At 38.0% G+C, this 20,988-nt stretch overlaps 1 protein-coding gene across 6 annotated transcripts in view; it reads left to right on the top strand.

Annotated features, from left to right (window-relative positions):
• Window positions 1-20,988, top strand: part of LOC124721279 (nicotinamidase) — a 284,503-nt gene that overhangs the window by 248,485 nt on the left and 15,030 nt on the right. For 5 of the 6 annotated variants that reach the window (XR_007006313.1, XM_047246164.1, XM_047246167.1 and 2 more), the window contains exon 9: window positions 19,415-19,557. Coding sequence is in view for 4 of the 6 variants with exons in the window: in XM_047246164.1 (XP_047102120.1) it covers window positions 19,415-19,557 (143 nt within the window). In the remaining 2 variants the exon portion in view is untranslated. Of the gene's footprint in view, window positions 1-19,414; window positions 19,558-20,988 lie in introns of those variants that run through there. The other variant, XR_007006312.1, reaches the window with a different exon arrangement.

Genomic DNA, 20,988 nt, shown 5'->3' with positions numbered 1-20,988 from the left:
GACACTGTCAATAATAATAATCCGTTAAATAATACGCGAACACACTTACTTCACTTTAGTTCATGTATTAAATTCCTTCTCATACAGAATCTCATCAAGATGGCGACTAGCTCAACAATACATACATATACATCCTTCTTTCACGACTAATCGGCAAGAAGTCCCCTATCCTTTTTCCTAAGAGAAAACATAGATAGCAGAGAAGCTATTCCATGGAGTAAATGGACGCTCCAAGGAATAATTGGGCTTGAAACTACTTTGCATTGATAATCGGTAAGATAAGAAGAGATATTTCGAGATATGTACTGAGTTATATAATTTATAAAATTTCTGAAAATATCGTGGAGAGACCGCTGCAAGAGACATTACATCGGCCCTCACAGCGAGCAAAGTTGATATGTATCCACTTTGCGAGCTAACTATTGGCTTAGCTAACTCGTTAGAATTTGTGGAACATACGTTCCTATAAATTTTAAGAAGTTTGTAAGAATTTTTTGATTACAAGAATTGAAAGAGATTTGGTATCTTCGTTACCTAGATACCTAGTTGTTGCTTTCACGTGTACTGGGGCATACCGGCATCCCACGCACACAACCAGGGAAGATGGACTTATATAGTTGTTAATCAGGTCTACTTATTCAGGAACTGGCCTTCACAGGGAAACCCCGGAAAACCTGGAGGCTTAGACCCCAACTAGGTATCACAGATGATAGGAAAAACAGAATAAATTAGAAGTTTGAGAGTTATCTAGAATTCATAGGAAAGATAAAATCTGCCTCATAGCCAAAAAAAAAAATCTTTACACATGCAAATTTTTTACAATCTTCTGAAAAATTTTCTTCATCGATGTCTTGCTGAACTGCAGTGAAACTGATCGAACAGGAACATGGTACATGGCACGGAGGACAGGCGTCGCATTGGCGTACCGCACAGGAGACGTAACGGATTTGAGAGACCAGAAGGAACCTCAGGAACAGGTACTCAGGATTGTGGCATGAAACAATCGAAATTCGTCTAAGGAATGGTCAACTATTAAAGATTCCTGGAAGAGAATGGTTAGTCGAAATTTTCCAGATTCATTTTGAACTCAAATATGGACCTGATCCAGCCAATCTTCCATCTGAGGAATGGGAAAATCCATTTGACTTATACTTTCCACACTTAGGTGTCTTAATCGATACTGTAGTTGCACAATATCACAACTCCAGATCGGAAAACAATTTTGAAAACATGGATAATTTCATCCATCTTCTTGAGTAAGCCAAAAGGTTCTAATCCTGGTTTTAATTATTTATTTATTTATTTTTCGTTGGCTTTTCCAGGTGGAAGTAGATCTAAATCTTTCCTAATTTGGTTTCCAGTACGAATGTGGGTAGCATGTCAGAATGTTAAAAACTTTATTATTGGAGACAATTTCCAAAAAAAAAAAAAAAAAATTATATCTTACTCATACATGATTAAAATGAAATTTTGCTGAAAGAGAACGTTTGATTAAGTCTTGCTGCATGACCTCTCCAGCTGAAATTAATTTTTCTCTTTTATACTCCAAATGCCGCATTTTCTCATGAACATATATGAATGCAATATAACAATAAACAAATCCAACTGGAAAATGACACATTATTATAAATTCAATGAAGAACTTTCTTATTAACTCTAATTTTATAAACACACACTAAGCTGGTTAATTAAATTCTCTTGAATAGAATTTAGCTTGCGCGCAAAAAAAAAAAAAAAAAAAGAAAACGGCGAGTCTCGATTCTAATTTCCTAACGTGGTTCATTTGTTCTCCTGTGAACTGTCAGTTTACAAACACTAACTTCACACGCAAGCGCCGTATTCGACCATATAGTTTAAGTAAACTTATTCTCACTGGAGATTAACACCCCCTGAATGTATATTATTTCACACGCACAAGCTTCTTTGGTGATCATCGTGTAGACAGATAAACCGTAAGTCTTCACAGCAGCAATAGCTACAGTTCCACTTACTTTTCTAAATATTCCTATACTATCACAGAAGCAATCGCTTATTCTTCCAGAATCCGGATATGCTAATAAATACGCACCAGGATTCGGTATACCAACTATTATATATGGACCTGTATAAATTAGATTCCATTTTCTGATGGTCTTCTTCAACCTTGATGACTTGATGTGTCTTCTTAAAAGAATTTTTTGTCCGATATTGAAAGTCTCAATCCGTTTGATGGATTTCCTTTCGCTGTCTTGCTTTCTCCGTAATATTAATGAGAGCATTGCGAATTTTTTCTTCCCATGACATTTTGTTGTCCTCGAGTTTAGGCAAGTTATCTACCCAAAAGTTTCTTTCATTATCCCTGAACATCAGTTCATTTGGGGTAAAGTTTGTAGAACTATGAGGTAAATTATTATAAATCTGCTCAAACTTGGTCAAATAGTTTATCCAGGTAGTTTGTTTATCATGACAGTACGTTCTCATGAATCTGTTTAGTTCTCGAAAAACCCGTTCAATTAAATTCCCTTGTGGATGATAGCAAGATGTAAATATCTGTTTTTTTCCTAGTTGTGATACTAATTTTCTCCATAAATATCCAGTAAATATCTTCGCATTGTCGGAAATTATATATTTTGGAATCCCTGCATAAGGAATGTAGTCATTTACAAACTTTACTGCAGCAGCTCTTGCAGTTGCTGATTTTATAGGATATAGTTTAACATATTTTGTAAACACATCACAGAATCCAATAATGTACTTAACAAAACCTCTGGCTCTAGGAAGTGGTCCACAAATATCACATGATATAAGTGATCTTGGTGCTTCAGGTATTATTGAGTGAAGCGCAATTTTATTTCCCTTGTTGTCCGGCTTAGCCTTTTGACAGAGAATACATTTCTGGATGACTTTGTGCACTTTTCGCCTTATATTTGGGAAGTAACAATAATATCTAATCTTATTAGCACACTTTACAACACCAACATGACCCCAGGTAAAATGTGTAAACCAAATTAATCGTTCTTCACACTCTTCGGGTATGCAGACACACCACTTTGGATTCTCAGCCTTCCCAGATTTAAAAAATAAAATATTATTCACAAGCCGGTAGTATTCCAAATTGACCATAGGATTTTGTTGACTGAATTGTTGTATTATAGCATTCCATCGTCGATCCTTCTTCTGAAGCTGAGCCATTGTCTTACATAAATGAATATAATATAACTTGTAATTATTTTCTTGAAGAAGCAGCACTGGAAATTGTGCCTTATTATTTACACCCAGTTCAGGTGTTATTCCTTCTGGAGATCTTGACAACGCGTCAGCTATAATATTTTCTTTTCCGGCTACATGAATAATTTGAAACTGATATTCTTGCAGCGCCAGCGTCCACCTTGACAAGCGAGGCTGCAGCAACTTACAAGTTTGTAAAAAGGCTAGTGATTGGTGGTCACAATAAACGGCTATCCTTGAGCCATATACATAATAATTAAACCTTTTTAAAGACCAAATAACTGCTAAAGCTTCCAATTCCGTAGTGGTATATGCTCTTTTACAGGTGGATAAAACTCTGCTAGCAAAAGCAATTGGACAAAAGGTTTTTACACCATCGATGTACCTAATTTGAAATAAACAAGATCCTAATCCCACATCTGATGAATCAGTGGCTAAACAGAATCCGACATTCATATCAGGGTGGTATAATAACGGAGCATTTATCAGTTGATCCTTAATTTCACAAAAAGCCTTTTCTCAATCATTAGACCATTGCCATGGTACATCTTTCCTCAGGAGCCGGTTTAGTGCTTCAGAGTTCACTGCTTGAGTTTTAATAAATCGATGAAAAAATGAAGCCAAGCCTATAAAGCCTTTCAGTTGTCTTCTGTTTCTTGGAGTTGGAAAATTTTTTATCGCACTAATCTTCGCTTCTGTTGGAAGAATGCCTTTTGCATTAATCATATGTCCTAAGAATTTAATTCTCTTTAGAGAAAATTGGGATTTTTTTAGATTTACAGTTATACCAGTTTGTTTGAACACAGCAAAAATCCTCCTAATAAGTTGTACATGTTCCTCCCAAGTTTTAGAGGCAATTAATAGATTGTCCACAAAAATTGTTATTCGACTACGTAGTTCTGGTCCTAGGGCATAGTCCAACGCAGAAATAAAAACTCCAGAGCTGATATTGAGACCAAACGGAACGACCTTGAACTGATAGCTTCTCCCTCCATATATAAAAGCAGTATATTTTCTTGAGTCCTTGTCTAACTGGACTTGCCAGAACGAACTTCTCAAATCAATACTGGTTAAATAGGATACATCTTGAAATTTCTGTATTAACTCATCGATGTTCTCCGGATGTGTGCGCACAGGTACTATAATTTTGCTAATTTCCCTTGCATCTAATACCAATCGAACTTTTCCTCCTGGCTTTGGTACAACAAGCAACGGAGAACAATATGGGCTGTTCGACGGTTCAATAAGATTCCAGTTTAACATTTTTTGTATCTCTTCCTGAACTGGTTGATTTAATCGCCAGGGAATGGGATAGTGTGTGCGGCAAAATGTCTTATGGGGCTTAATCTGTAATGTACAAACATATCCTCTAATAATTCCGGGCTTTTCATCGAAAACTGACTCACATTCTGTTAATATATTGAATAATTGTTCCCTCTGACTATCTGTTAGGCAATCTGACTCAGCAATCTTGTGTTCGACTGTTTGTCTGAAATCCTCTTCTTGAATTGACTTGATCGGTAGTCGGCACATATTATTATTTTCAGCACAAATCAACTGCACAGCAGCACCACGGAAATATCGCTCATACACTGCCTCCTTTCTCAGTAAGATCAGTGTAACAAATTGATCTTCGATTTTAAAATGCACCTTTCCTTCTACCAAGTCCAACTTGCAATTGCAGGCTTGCAAAGTTCCAATGCCAAGAATACAATCTACTAACAACTTTTCCACTACAAGGAATGTGCATTGTTTAGCTACATTTCCCAATTTTATCTCTATAAGCGTTTGTATCTTGACGTTCCTGGATTTTGCTCCCACTGCACCTATAACTCGGCAATTTTGTACTGGTAGGACAGGGGTTTTCTTAATTTTACTAATTCTGCGAAACAAAGCTCCGGATACTACGTCTGTAGATGAAGCTGTGTCCAATACAACATTGGTTAAAATTCCTCCCACTTCTGTGATGATCTCAGACACAGGAGCCCTTTTATCTTCGACTACACAGGCCTCTAAGTCTCTCGTCAATTCATCTGTCATTAATTCGCCTTCATTATATCTCAACATTGCCACGGAATTAATTTAGTTTAAAACAGGTTTGCCCCTTTTGTATTCCCCGGCCGACTTTACGGAGCATGAAGCGACCCTCTTCAGTTTAAATGTCGATTATTATTTCCTCTTGAATCATCTACTACTTCTGTTATGACTGGTTGTGTTATTTGCTTCAAATCGAGTGTCAGAATTTCTGTACGCATTATTATTATTTGAAAACTGCTGGTTCTGATAATCTCTTGCATTTCCAAACATTGGGTTGTATCTGCGACCTGTTCGATTGTCTCTGAATCTGCCCCTCGCAGCACTGTTATTGAAATTTCCATTTCCGTTGCAATTGTTTCCGTTGAATCTTTGACTATTCCTAGTATAATAATTATTAACTCCGTTTCCATTCCGGTTTGCGTTTGGTGCCTCAATCGCTCTCCTCTGCATAACCGGTTGTCTTGGCCGATGTTCATCTTCCTCGATCATATCTATAGTGTCAAGCGTAGTCATGAAAGAGTCAAGGTCATGCTCATTAATATACAGCATTCTATTTCTGATGCTGGCCGGAAGTCGAGATTTTAATATACCAATCACGTCTTGTAGAGGCATAGGCTTATCCCAATACCGTGATTTGTTTATATATTTCTCAAAGTATTTCTTTAAAGACCCACGTGAAAAGGAAAAAGGTTCCGGGTATAATACCTCCTGCCTTAAACGTTCTTGTACTCCTTCAGACCAGTATTTGGATAAAAATGCTCGTTCAAAATCTTCATATGTGTCCCAAGTTGATATCATATCAGATGCCCATATAGCTCCTGACCCCTGAATATAACCGGTCACGAAACTAACCTTTTGCCACTCCAATTTTTTGGCAATACTCCTCTAAAACTTCTTATAAACACTACGGGATGAACATTTTTCTTGTCTGGGTTGTAGATTTGGAATTGACGTTGTTTCAGCATTTTCTCCTCAGTATTGCTTTTACAATTACAGTCATGACTACCCTCATAGTGTTGTGATTGATGTTGATTGCAAAAACGAACGTGTGCACTAATGTCCCCGTCTGTACTTGATCGGGTAAATAATGTAGCTTCATTGATAGATCTTGTCATGGTTTCAGTTCCTTGTGTGGAACACAAATCTTCTCGAGATAGATTTAAAGATCTCTCAATGTTTTCTTTCCATTGTTTAAGCTCTTCACATAGTTGTTCTTTGACTTCTCGAAAACTTTTATTAAATAAATTTTCTTCAGAACGCTCGGTCATAGATTGTATAGCTGCTCTGACCATATGTTCAATATTGTCTGAAGAAATGCTTTTCCTTTCTAAACTTAACTGCGAGAATTTTCCCGCGAGAATATTTACCTTATGATCAACCTCGTCTTTTCTCTCCTTTATGTTATTTATGGATTTATCCAAATTTTGGATATCCTTCGGGATCTTGTCTTGTGATTGTCTCAAATCCTGCATATCTGCTGACATCTCGTTTACTTGTTGCTTTAACTCATCTTGAACTTCAACTAATACCGGAATTACTGCGATAGAACATTGCATCTGTTCTTGTGCTTGAACTCTCTGTGGGATTGACTCGACCTGCTCTTTAATAGTATCAAGCTTAGTAGCAACATACTCAGTTAGCTCTAGGCGTAACTTCTTCGCGTTTTCATTACACTGCTGAGTGACTTGCTCAGTTTGAGCAGCTAATTTTAATTCTTTCTTTTCATTCTGAATTTTCAATTCTTCCGCAGTTTTATTTAATTTATCATCAAGTTTCTGGAAACTCTCTACTAATTTATTATTTAATTCCACTTTATTGGCTGCTAATTGTTCATTTATTTCCCTTTTAGTCTCTATTTGCGCTTTAGTTAAGTATGTTACATTTTTGGCTAACAGTGTTAACCGCTGCATGATTACAGTCAATGGGTTTATTTCGTCCTGCTCAGATGACATCGAAACACTTAAGCTTTGTTGTGGGGCCTGACCATGGAGGTAAGAATAAGGGGAGATGGCGCTACGTATCCCAGCCGTACTACGTTTTGAAGCCATGAGGGCGTGGCTCGCTGCCATGACACTCTGACCAAAACATTGCCAGTGTGCTATAGCGCTGCGTGTATTACAGTCGCTAATTGCACCATATACGCATGTAACGTCATCAGATTGGTTGTTTCAAAGTTTTTGTTTAAAATAAAATCTCGCAAAGGCGAAATTCCGCGTTTCTTCTGATTAAAAATAGTTTTTAATGTAATATTACGAATAGCTAGCCTTCAATGTAAATGATACAATTTTGTTAATTCAGTAATAAACGTGTATCACAAACTAAATAATAGAAACTGAAAACTAAGTTAGCTATACCCTCCCTCCAAAGCCCCATAAATACATCTTGTTTGTAATTCGTACTGGGACATTTCACTTACGTTACACTACTGGGAAACACTGTTCATTACCACCAATATTTACTGAAATACGGTACACAGAATGGCAAATCTACACAGTGTCCTGTTTAGGCCTTTACTTTACGCCAGTTAATGTAGTGTTAGCTTTTAATTTAGTACATGATGAAGACAAAGTGAGTTACTCAACACTTCGATTATCGGCTATACGTACGTATTATACTGAAACGTGAACTTGAAAACTAAGAATTTAATTCTTTGAATCAACATACCTTTTTGCAAATGTTTTGGGTGTGTAGGGAAAACTGATGCTACAGCATTTTCTCGGAGCCTTACTGTTGAAAGGGAAGTTCGGTCTATGTCCTCTTCTCGGAAATGCTGAGAACATACAGAGCTCCATTTAGACGCACGCCAATTCTTCCTCCTCACGGTATTCTCCCACAGAGCTTTCCGACTTTCATTTTTAGGAAATCTATAAAATCATACAGGAGAAAAACACGCTATAGTATAAGTACCGCTGTAGCACACGTTCATTCACAATGAAGTTGTAAAATCACACTTAACGAGACAACTTACACATGAAATGTTATTCCCTTCGATTTCGCATCCCAATCAGAACGATTCGTACATCCGAACACCGCCCAAGTCACCATAATAGCGCAAAATCCTTCCAAAAGCGAGCGACAAGCCTATGCACACACGCTTACAGCAGCAATGTTGTGGTCGGATTGAGATGGCTACCCTCGGCTTCACATAGCTTCACAGCTGTGACGTCACGGCGTCTCCCTCTATTCTTACCTCCATGGGTCTGACTAATGCTGCCGCGAGGCACTACTTCAGTCTAATGTTTCACTAACCTCAGAAACAGCTGAGGGCTGTTGTGATTCGCTCTGCTGTTGCATTGCCATTTTATAAGCCGCCCTAGTAAGAGCAATTAATACACCGATCAACAAATATATAAAGTCACTCGCATCTGAGTTAATAATGTCACTGACCTAAATTTTGCATAATACTCACTTATAATAAACACTTCCTGTCTAAAGTTCAACTCAACATTCACTTAATGAATCTGATTCAAACCGATAGACATTTAAATAGTTATTCTAAATTTCTATCTACAAAAATTTAATTGTATATTGTCTGGCCTGAACGACGTTCTCGTAGGTTGTGGCGAAATTGTGACTTCTGGAACAGGCCTCGTCTTCTTTTCTCTCGTGCACATGCAACATAAAATTCACACAATATTTAAGTAATGCTCAAAAATGTGTCCTGTCACAGTGAAGCCAAATTTAATATTTCTAAAATTTAAAGAACCTCTCTCACACCGGCCTGATTTAGCTTCACTGGTCAGGATAGTAAAAAAACATGCGTATATTAAGGGAATTTTCATTGACAAAGCAGGCTTATCACATTCACACAGTTCAATACTGTTCTATCCTGATTAAATTGAGCTTAACTTAAATTCCATAAGGCAGTGAAGCAATTTCGAAGTCTCAGTGCGACGAAAATTGTCAGTCGATCTCCTGGAAACATTTGTAATAATTATTAACTTTCGGTGATCACATGGGGAAGACCGGAGATCTGCTGGTAAGACCGTGTTAGCCTATTTATTTGAAGTAACTGGATATCTTGAGCATACAAAACGGCAGGTTCGTCCAGTGTAAATCAGACGTTCCCCACTGATCCCGTGCAACACAGCGTAGTAAGCAGACACTGTCAATAATAATAATCCGTTAAATAATACGCGAACACACTTACTTCACTTTAGTTCATGTATTAAATTCCTTCTCATACAGAATCTCATCAAGATGGCGACTAGCTCAACAATACATACATATACATCCTTCTTTCACGACTAATCGGCAAGAAGTCCCCTATTCTTTTTCCTAAGAGAAAACATAGATAGCAGAGAAGCTATTCCATGGAGTAAATGGACGCTCCAAGGAATAATTGGGCTTGAAACTACTTTGCATTGATAATCGGTAAGATAAGAAGAGATATTTCGAGATATGTACTGAGTTATATAATTTATAAAATTTCTGAAAATATCGTGGAGAGACCGCTGCAAGAGACATTACAGTATCTCTGGCCTTTTTTGTGGTACTAAACACTTTCAGTTTCTATTCTTTATCCTTATCACTAGTATGTATCCATTCCATGGGTATTTGATGGATTCCTTCCAGATATTTTATGGTGGTGTATAAACTAGCTGAATCAGCACAACTTTAACAGTACATACGTGATAAAACAAAGTTATGTGTTTTTTCTGTTATAGGTACAAAAGGCTATAATCCTGCAGGAGAGTCCTTCTGTGCTTGTTGAAACTGTATCAGAAATTGCTTAGATCTAACTTCATATGGTACATTACGTCTGTCTTTTACTTTGTTAGGCAACTTCTCTTTTTCTGGTAATGGTGAAGAGACTTGCGATAATGTATCAATCACTTGTTTAAACGGCTTCTCTCTACTGGCATGGACTACAGATGTCTCATTTGATAGTTGTAGTTTTACATTTACCAGTGAAGTTGTCAACAGTTTGGTATTGGTCGTTGATACTTAGTTAAGAACTTTTTTGTTTTGCCCTTTGGGATATAAGCGTTTGTTGGTAACATCCTATGCCCTATCCTGTATTGTAGAAGTTCACTTGCATGTTGCCCAATACACTCTTGATTTTCCAAAACCATAATGTTGGCATGTTTTATCTTCTGCCAAACTTCTCTTAACCATTTTGCAAATAGTTTGACCAGTTGACCTTGTGTCCCTAATTTTGGATGGATCATGCCAAAAGATAGTGGCATTTTCCACCTATAAACTACTTCATACAGTGCAAGACCCATTCTGGTGTGAATTTTTTAATTAAATGTACTGACTACAAAGCTTAAATAGGTATCCCAGTCTACATGTTTGCTATTCATGTAATGAATTAGCATTTTCGATATTGTGCAATGAGTTCTGTCCATTTGTTTGCGGATGGAATGGGCTGGTACATAACTTCTAGATTCACAGTAAATAGCATAACTGTTTCGTCAGATCAGATGCAAAGTTAGTCCCTTGATACGTGATTATGCCCTCTGGTACACCAAACTTTAGTAACCAATTATTTACCATTTCCTGTGCAACAGTACGAACTTTCTGATCTGAGATTGTGACCGTTACTAGATATCTCGAAAAATGATCAATCATCATGAGTAAATATTTATTAGCAGCAGGAGTTCTGTTGAAAGGTGCAAACACATCAAATCCTACCATTTCCTCTGTAACTGTAGTTTTGATAACTTCAGTCTCTATCTGCAGTCATGGGATGCAGGTTTTAACACGTTTCTGTCCATCACTAAGCTGTGTTTCCCATCAAAATCTTTTCGCAGTTTGTTTATCAGTTGTCCTCCTACCCCCATGACCCAATAGTACATGTCACGTACCTGTTGGAATACTTCGTTCTGAGTGTTATGGGAACCACAGTGGATGGACTGCACTTTGCAGACCTGCACAGTAAGCCCTTATGTGTTACAAACTGAGGTTGTGTTTTAAATGATTGACATTTACTGTCAGCTGCATGTGCATTTTTCCAACCTGCAACACTTGCCTAGTGACTGTAATATTGCTACTTTTCTATTAAGGGTGTCTGCATTTGTATGCTTTACTCCTGGCTTGTGAACCATAACATAATCAAACTTGCTCAGTTTGGATGCCCATCTTGTTAACCAACTTGAAGGTTCTTTTAGGCCTAACAACCACTTCAAGGATGCATGATCTGTTATTTCTTTAAGTTTTCAACCATACAAATAATAACAAAAATAAGAAATTCCATATATTACTGCCAACATCTCCTTTTCAGTTGTTAAGTAATTTCCTCAGCCTTGTTCAACTGTCAGGATATGTATACCAGCAGGTGTTCCTTTCCATTGTAATTCTGACTCAGAATACAACTTAAGGCACTGTTTCTATAAGGACCAGTGAAATGAAAACTGAACACCCACCGCTGTATGATCACAGAATGGTTATATTAAAAAGTAATCGCCACACACATTAAGATAGGTTTCCCACTGACAGACAAGACTATCAATTCTGTTACGTAGAACACAGTCAACTGTTGACAGATCCTCAACCGCACCCACTCATGCGCCTCCTCGTCCACCTGAAACTGACGTCCACACATGTCTTTCTTCAGGTTAATTAAAGATGTGAAAATCACATGGTGAAGGATCCCAGCTGTATGGAGGATGCTGCAGTTTTTCCCAACCAAATCACTCAAGCATAGCTTTTGTTTGATTGGCAACGTCGGGGTGAGCTTTATCATGCAACAGGATGATTCCATCAGATATTATTTGTGGGTGTTTTTAACTTTATGGCATGTCACAGTTTCTACAAGGTGTTGGTTGGTTGGTTTGGGGAAGGAGACTAGACATCGTGGTCATCGGTCTCATCGGATTAGGGAAAGATGGGGAAGGAAGTCGGCCGTGCCCTTTTAGAGGAACCATCCCGGCATTTGCCTAGAGTGATTTAGGGAAATCACGGAAAACCTAAATCAGGATAGCCGGACGCGGGATTGAACCATCGTCCTCCCGAATACGAGTCCAGTGTCTAACCACTGCGCCACCTCGCTCGGTTCTACAACGTGTCTTAATAGTGCTGCACACTGAGTGTTGTTCCACGCTCGAGGACCTCATCGAATGGAGGCCCCCTGCAGTCGAAGAAGAAGGTCATTATGACCTTAATGGAACTTGTGTGAACAGCTTTGTATTTCTTTTGTGGGGGAGATGTGGGAAGTTTCCACTGTTTGCTTTGCCATTTGCCCTTAGGTTGTCAGAATTATTTCAGGTGCACAATAATGCCAAACCCACACTGCCAATCAGATGAAGGCTACACTGCAGTGGTTTGGCTGGAAACACTACAATATCCCCCATACTGCCTGGCTACTTCACTGTGATCCGCCAGCGGCCAACCACATTCTACGAAAGAGGCATTGATTGTCTCGTCTCCCAGTGGGATAAATGTCTTGAGACATATGGTGATTACTTTTGACTGGAACCACTCCATGGTCCCATTGACAGATCTTCAATTTTCTTTTGACTGTCCCTCAAAGCGTGACAGAAAAGCATGAATTCCTTCTCGAAATCATGGAATACTAACACAGGATCTGACATAAGTTGTTTCTTCAGCTTCTGAAACACTTCCTGATGCTCTGCTGACCATTGATTGAAACTTAACTCCCTTGTGATGTACCTGAGTTAATGGTTGCACAATTTCAGTAAATCCCCTTACAAATTTACGATAATAATTACATAAGCCAAGAAATGATTGCAACTGTTTTGTTGTCTTTGGTGTTGCAAAATCATGCACAGCTGACGTGAGATGAGAATCTGCCCTTACTCCCTCTTGACCAGTGATATGTGCGAGGCGGTTGCAAAATCATGCACAACTGACATGAGACGAGAATCTCCCCTTAGTCCCTCTTGACCAGTAATATGTGTGAGGTAATTAACTTTTTCTGATACAAAATGAAACTTCTCTATGTTAAGTGTAAGACATGCTGTTCTCTGTCTGCTGAATACTTCATCCAAGCATGTAAAGTGCTCTTTTAAATATCTGGAAAAAGCTATTATGTCGGCAAGATACACCATACATCTCTTTGGTTTCATCCCATGAAGTAGTCTGTCTAACAAGTGTTGGAACATAATCAGGAGCATTTTGTTACTCCATATGGCATCATGCAGTATTGATAATGAACTGACGGTGCTGTGAATGCTGTTATAGGCTCTGTCTTCTGTATGTACTTCGAGCTGCTGATAACCACTTCTAATATCCATTGTTGAAAAATATATACATTGCTGAAGTTGTCTAATGTCTCCGTGATGTTAAGGTTGGATACGCATCTATTATAGTGCGTGCATTTAGGAAAAAGTAGTCACAACAGGATCTGTACTTATTGTTTTCATTGGATGACTTATTTGGTACAGTTACAATATTCTCTGACCGGGGACTATCACAAGTTTCGATAATGGCTTCAGTTAGCTGTTCATCTGTAAATTCGTCTTCCAGTGGTTGTAGGTGCTGTGATATTGTATATAGCTTCTTGTAGATTGGTGTATTACCACCTGTTGGAATGCAATGTTGTGTTCCGGGTGTTGCTGGCAATGGACAATGTGACATAAACAAGTCTGAGTATTCTAACGACAAAGTTTCAATATCTTGCCATTCACTGTCTTTCAAGTGAAGAACCCAGGCACTAGTGCAGATGCATTGACGGTTTGCTTGAGGCTGTGATTATCTGTTGATCTATCCAAATCATCCTCATTGAGTATCTCTAAAGTTTCTTCTATTAATCCTTTCAAGAGACTCACACTGACCATCTCAAAATTATCCAGGTTTACCAGAACCACAAATTCACCATTTACGTTGCTTATGCACTCTACACTTCTTCATATAAAACAATGCCTTCCATCTAATGCCTCATCTTCTGCAGGGGCTCAACCACACATAATACCCTTTGTGTTAAGTCAACATCCATGGTTACCCAAATTGACTTGCCTGTACATGCAAGTACCTTCTCATCCGAAACTGTCTTTAATGCACCTTTTCACAGTTCAGTTGGTGGTTGGTGATACCTTAGAAGTCTGGCAGTTGTTACACCCATTGAAAATGAATTCCCTTTTAAGTTCAACCCCACATTACCAAACATTAACTCTGGCATGATGTCTGTCCAGGAAGTCAAGTCTGAGAGCCACACAATGTCCCTGTCTGACAGTTGTCAACACTTACATGTGCTCACATAACTCTTTAGTTCCTACTTTAAAGCTGAGCCGTGTTGTCGGAAATGATTCCGTGTCATTAATTCCTACTCCACATAATTTGTACCTTGGAATGTTTGTGCTCCTGTCCACGAGGTCTAGACTAATGACCTACACATGTGTTGATTAAGCCCATTAAGCAGCAAACCATTTTTGTGCATGTATTTGCAGATTATGGTTTACTGGGAATGTTTCGTGATGGATGAAACATTCCCACTTGTATTTTAACTCCTGCTTCTGTTTGTTTCATTTAACCTGTTTCTTGTGTCTACATTTGTTTCCTTGTGGCCAAAGTGTTCTGGCAACGTACCTTCAGATGTCCCCTTTTCCCACATCAGTAACATTCTTTTTCAGAAGCAAAGATTAGTCGATTATTGCATACTTTTGTAACAGTGTCGATTTACTGTAAGTGTATGACAAAGCAAACTGCTGCAATAAATCATCCAGATATCCTGTACTGATTCTACGTGAAAATTCTGTTGGAATTCCCCATAGAAAGATGTCTGGAGCCCTATTTTCCACTTCTCTGTGCATGAGTGAATCTGCTTCTGGATTTTGTGTCAGCTCAAATTTCTGCACATTCAGTTTTCATATTCTGTCAGAAAAGGCTTTGACACTTTAACTGGCCTTCTGCACTAATCTGCTCAACTTCTCTATAAAAAATCTAGTGCTGTTCAGTTTACAATATCTCTGCCATAAACCGTCGGCTAATTGTTCAAATGTGTGAGTTTTGTTAAGTGTTTCCTGATACACCACATATGTTTTAGCCTCACCCGTTAGAAGTAGATTGGCCATCTGCAAACTCATTTCATCTGAACAATTACTCAGTTCGGCTGTGGCTAAAACACCATTTATGAACACTGCCATGTCCTCTGTTGTTTTACCAGAGAAGGGTGTTATTAGGTTAGCTACTGAAGGATCTGTGGAGGAGGAGAGTACACTCACTGTTGCCTTAACATCATCTGAACCTGACTTCTAGTTGCTTGCATAACTCATCAGTAATCAACCTCTGCTGAGTATTATCCTCTCACAATTTTGATGCCTACTCCATTGGAATGGCTACAGTATTATTTGTATTAGCTGAAAGTGTTTCCAGCATCTCTGTGCAGTGTATTACTACTTTTGCACTTGCAAACCTAATATGAACTAAACACTTCCTCGTTTGAAAGCAATAGCAAAAATCAATAATCACACCCAAAATGTATACAAATAATCTTGAGTAATCTTTACGCCTGATCGTTGCCCAATAACACTTGGTACAATCATGTGCTGCATGACCATAACATCTGGAGCAAGTTACTGGTTCCATTCTACTATATGCTACACAATGCCCAATTAAACTACAGCTTTCACATCTCACAGGTACCAAATAAATTTCCCTACAATTACCTCTAAATCGTGACTAGATCTACCGGTTCTTCAGGTTTGACAAAAGTCACTTTCCACATTGCATGCCAATCTCTACATCCAGTTCTGGCCATAACAAAATGACAATATAAAAGGGCCAGTAGAAAATGTTCTTCAGATTAAGCACATTGTGGTTGTAGCTGGTTCGTCAATCACTCCAGGACATCAATGTTGTATAGACCTCGCCGAAGAACTACTTCTGACTCTAAATTGTAGGAGTTCCAAGCACAGAAACCTATGTGTTATCTGAATGATGTTGTGAAACCTGTGAAGTGTCTTTCGGCACTAGTAAAGCATGGTTAGCAAGTTAACATTTATTCATTCACATTTATAGTTCTGAATCTTCTTGTCAGCCTTGACTGACATCTCATGCCAGTGACACGGTGAAATCCTCCTGACTCCATTTGTCAGCTCAGCTGGCTGCCAAGGCCACTGCACCAACATTTTGGTGAAAGTGGTGTGGGCTGTTAGTCTGCAGGCGAAGCCATAGCTTGAAATTATGCTCCCACACTGTGGTAGAGCCTCCTTGATCCTGTTCCAGAAGATGATAATGACCCACAGTGGCCCATTGGGGTTGTACTGCGCTGTCAGAAGTCATGTAATCAGCTGATCGTGACCACACCATATAGGTAGACTCTTGGCACCGGAAGTGCCTGCAGCGATGACCAAGAACAGAGGCATCTTTGATCCTGCTCCAGAAGATGATGATGACCCACAGTGGCCCATTGGAATGTAGTAGTAATTCAACTAAAAGAATCCAGGGACATAATTCTGACTGGGGAGAAATCACATACGGGGTTCCCCAAGGCTCAATCTTGGGTCCACTACTGTTTCTCATATATGTAAATGATCTACTGTCTAATGTACAACAAGCAGAATTAGTTCTGTTTGCAGATGACACCAGTATTGTAATCACCCCCAGTATACATACAGACATAGAAGATTTGGTGAACAAAGCTGTCAAAGGTATCATTGACTGGTTTTCTGTGAATAGTCTCACCCTGAATTTTACAGAGACACGTCATATTCAGTTCTGCACCTCTAGGGGTACTGCAATAAGTGTAACGCATGGTGAAGAAATAATACCTAGGGCGGAAACTTCTGAATTCTTAGGTGTCCATATTGATGAGAATTTAAATTGGGAAAAACACGTTTTGAAACTCCTAAAACAACTGAGTTCAGCCAAATTTGCACTTAGAATCACAGCAAATTTTGGGGAGAGAGAAATCAGTAAGTTGACGTATTTTGCTTATTTTCATTCAGTAATGTCATATGGAATAATGTTCTGGGGTTACTCATCTTTAAGAAAGAAGGTCTTCATTGCCCAAAAACGTGCTGTAAGAATAATATGTGGTACTCACCCATGATCATCTTGTAGACATCTGTTTAAGGAGTTAGGCATTCTGACAACTGTTTCACAGTATATTTATTCTCTCATGAAGTTTGTTGTAAATAATCCACTTCAGTTCAAAAGAAACAATGAGGTACATAATTACAATAATAGAAGGAAAAATGACATTCATTACTCAATATTAAGGTTGTCTTTAGCACGGAAAGGGGTGCACAATGCTGCAGTAAAAATTTTTGACCACATACTCAGTGACATATAATGTCTAACAGACAGCAAGGTAAAATTTGAAAGTAAATTGAAAAAGTTTATCCCTGACAACTAATGTTCTGTAGAAGAATTTCTATGTTTGTTATGTGTAAAAGGTGGTAGGTAGGAATTGCTGACTCAGTCTGTATATCTCGTTTTCATTTCAGGGGGAGGAGGGGGGGGATAATTATATGGTGATGTTTAGAGTACAGATAGATGTACAAATTAATTTGCAATATTAATGTAAAATGACTCATTCCACATCATGACGATTTATCGTGCAAAATGATCGATGGAACATGAGAGTAATAACTAACAGCATTATCAGAAGTCATGTAATCAGCTGATCATGACCATACCATGCAGGTAGGCTCTAGGCATCTGGAAGTGCCTGCAGCGTGATCAGGAACAGAGGCACAGGATGACCCTCTCACCCAGATGTGATGATGATATTAGTGTGATAAGCATAAAGGTACCCTCAGTCACATTGGTGATGTGGTAAGTGGCAGACAGTGTGAAGTCCCACAAGCAGCAGGTCATGGTTACTTGGATGTTGCCATCTTGGGAACAGCAAGTAGTATGTTCACGAGAAGTGCTGGAACATCTAATACTCGGATGTCACTACACTACAATAATTATTGAACTGAGTGCTTCGGTATGAACACCATTCATCCAAATGAGCAACTGAATTCAGAGCTGGAGAACTGCAATATTTATGGAGATGGGCAGGAGGTGAATATGTGAGACTGTTCGTTATGCCTGAACATGGTCTGCTCCTTACTAGTTTTGGCAGGCCTCATTCTGCTGTGTTTGCTTCACGGTTTGTTACAGCCTCTGTAACTGCACAGTTAAGTCTCTGAAAGGTGTTATTCCATCCAAGATAAAGCTTGTTGCTTTAAGTAACAAGAGCTAATGAATCTCTGAATCTCTCTCTCTCTCTCTCTCTCTCTCTCTCTCTCTCTCTCTCTCTCTCTCTCTCTCTCTCAGTTGACATCTTGTTGAATGTGTAACTTGTGCCCTGTGATTGGCACCATTGTAGCAACGTATGCTCGTGTACGCAATCAACCTTCAGTGTTCATTGTTTCTTTCTGCTGCATACCTGAGTCACCACATCTGCCTGATGCCACCTGCAGTTTAATTTCTTCCTTCTTTTCTACTTTGGCGTAATAAATAGAATAACACAGGAGATAATAGAGTGAAAATAACTGAAGTACCAACTTTCACATTTCAGTGTCAGTGACAGTGGTACTTATCATTATAGTGAAGACAGTAACAATCAGTTAGTACACCTTATGTTGAATGTGAATGTCAGAGCTTGTCAGTTAAAGAAAATATACACCTTGCGGACATCCTTACACTTTTCAAAACTTCCCCGACATCCAAGTGTGAACATGTGCCAAAGCAATTTGATATAGTGAAAATGACAGCAAATAATATACAAAAGACTTCAATATATTTTTATGAATTTTAAAATTTGGAAAAAAAATATAACCTAATGACAATTTTCATATTGCTATGCAAATGTTTTGTTTCATAATGAACTATATCAGTCATTTTGTGTAGCCTATTTGTGCTGCTCGATATGACAAGGCAGTTTTCACCTGAAGAATTGCAGGTACAAAAACTGCAGTAATGACTAATGTGTTAAGTATTGTACAGGACTTTATCATCATTGATCATAGTGGATGTTTATGGAATTTGTCCTCTAGGACAATTGAATTTGAAGAGAGAACGCTTCAGTATTTATCTCATCAATTGTACAGTATGTTATTAGGAGCAAATGCAAGGCTTAAACATTTCCAGTAATTGAAATATTTTCCTTTGTTATTAATTTTGGATACATTTGGCAGACATGTGTTTGTTGGAGTTCTACAAATATTTGATAGGGAAGTTGTCATTTGTTTATTGATTTGTCTTTTGAGAAGTCACCTATTTACTTCTCAGTTAATCACATTTTTAGCGACATGTTTACCTTTCTGTGTTAAAGGGGCAACAGCCGCTGATTCATTAGCTATTGGATACCGAACTATTCTGATTGATGACTGTTGTCGTGGAGTTGATCTGAGAGATATTGAGAAGACTAGAAACACAGTCACATCAAACAATGGTGTCATTGTGAACTCTACTCAGGTAAGTTTTACTGAATATTTTTTTATACGGAACATTAGGTCATCAGGGTAACAACCTACCTCCTCCCCTTCTTTTTTTAACATGTTTCCTGTTGTAACATGCCTCCATCAATAGTGTCAATATAATAACTTGTCCACAGCATGGATGTTAGTTATTTTGAATGAAACTGGGAAATGATTTTCGTGATGTTGACTTCGTTAACTCTTCCCAGGGGTACAACAATGTCTGCAGGTTTTGCTTGTATGTAGAAAAGGTACTACTTCCAGTACTGTCAGTAACTACCAAACAAAACAGTTTCATCATCATATCTTCTGTATTCTTAATTTCTCTGATTACTGATTGTAGTACTAATAGAACTTTCACATTAATATTATTTTTAATTGCTCACCCAAGCTACAAAGTCCAACATGTCCTACAACTTTCACTGCCTACCTCTACCTTAAAAAATTCTTTAGTACGTTAGAAGTGCAAGCGTTTACAGCAGATGTATTCTTGTGTTCACTCATAATTGGTTCCTCTGATTGCTCCTTTACCAACCATCATGGTCATTAACCTTCATTCTGTTGTCCTTTCCTTCATTAAAACTCCATCATAATGTCCATCCAATCAAGTGTAATTGTAATAGTATTTTACTTTGTCAAGTCACCAACAAATTGTTCTACACAGAGTCACAGTTCCCTATCACATGACAAAATATACACATAATAAAAACAAGTAACTGAAATGGTAGTGTTAAAAATTGATGGACAAACAGGTTATAGAATTTGAGGTGAGATTTCTTAACAGCAAACAACTTAATCAACAGGAAGACACACATTGTTTTATTAATTATTACACTAAAGCAAGTTTCATATATGAAGTTAGGTAGTCTCAGACAAATCATAATTAATTTCCTTTACAGCACTCTGTCAGGTTTACGCCTTTTGCTAAATTGTTTATAATTCAACATCTAATTTTAATCTGTGCAGTACAGCATTGAAGATTCTTTACATTAGTATTTTGTGGGATTTGCTGCACACAACTAAGTTTCATCTAACCTTTCCAGTCTCATGACTGTTCCTAACATATTTTCATGTGTCAAGGAATGGCCATCTTCAACATTATCTGCCTGTTTGACAAATGCAGTCACAATTTAGTGGATGTTCAACATTATTTATCTATTTGACAAATGCAATCACAACTGAGTGGACACTCAAATCATTTGCTGTATAGCAGATTATTACATTTCTACGTTATGTACCACACATTCAACACGTGTACAAGTGTCAGTATTAATCAATGTTGATAAGTACCTATATCAAGCAAGAAACATCTTTAAAATATATTGTACTACATGTTCAAATAACAACTACAAGTACACATAAATTCTATATACAACAAAATAGCATCATAAAATGTCAAAAGTTGGTATGTACATTAACAGATAAGTGG

The sequence above is a fragment of the Schistocerca piceifrons genome, chromosome X, assembly GCF_021461385.2.
Source record: "Schistocerca piceifrons isolate TAMUIC-IGC-003096 chromosome X, iqSchPice1.1, whole genome shotgun sequence".
Classification (NCBI taxonomy): domain Eukaryota; kingdom Metazoa; phylum Arthropoda; class Insecta; order Orthoptera; family Acrididae; genus Schistocerca; species Schistocerca piceifrons.
This window is presented reverse-complemented; position numbering and strand designations above follow the sequence as displayed.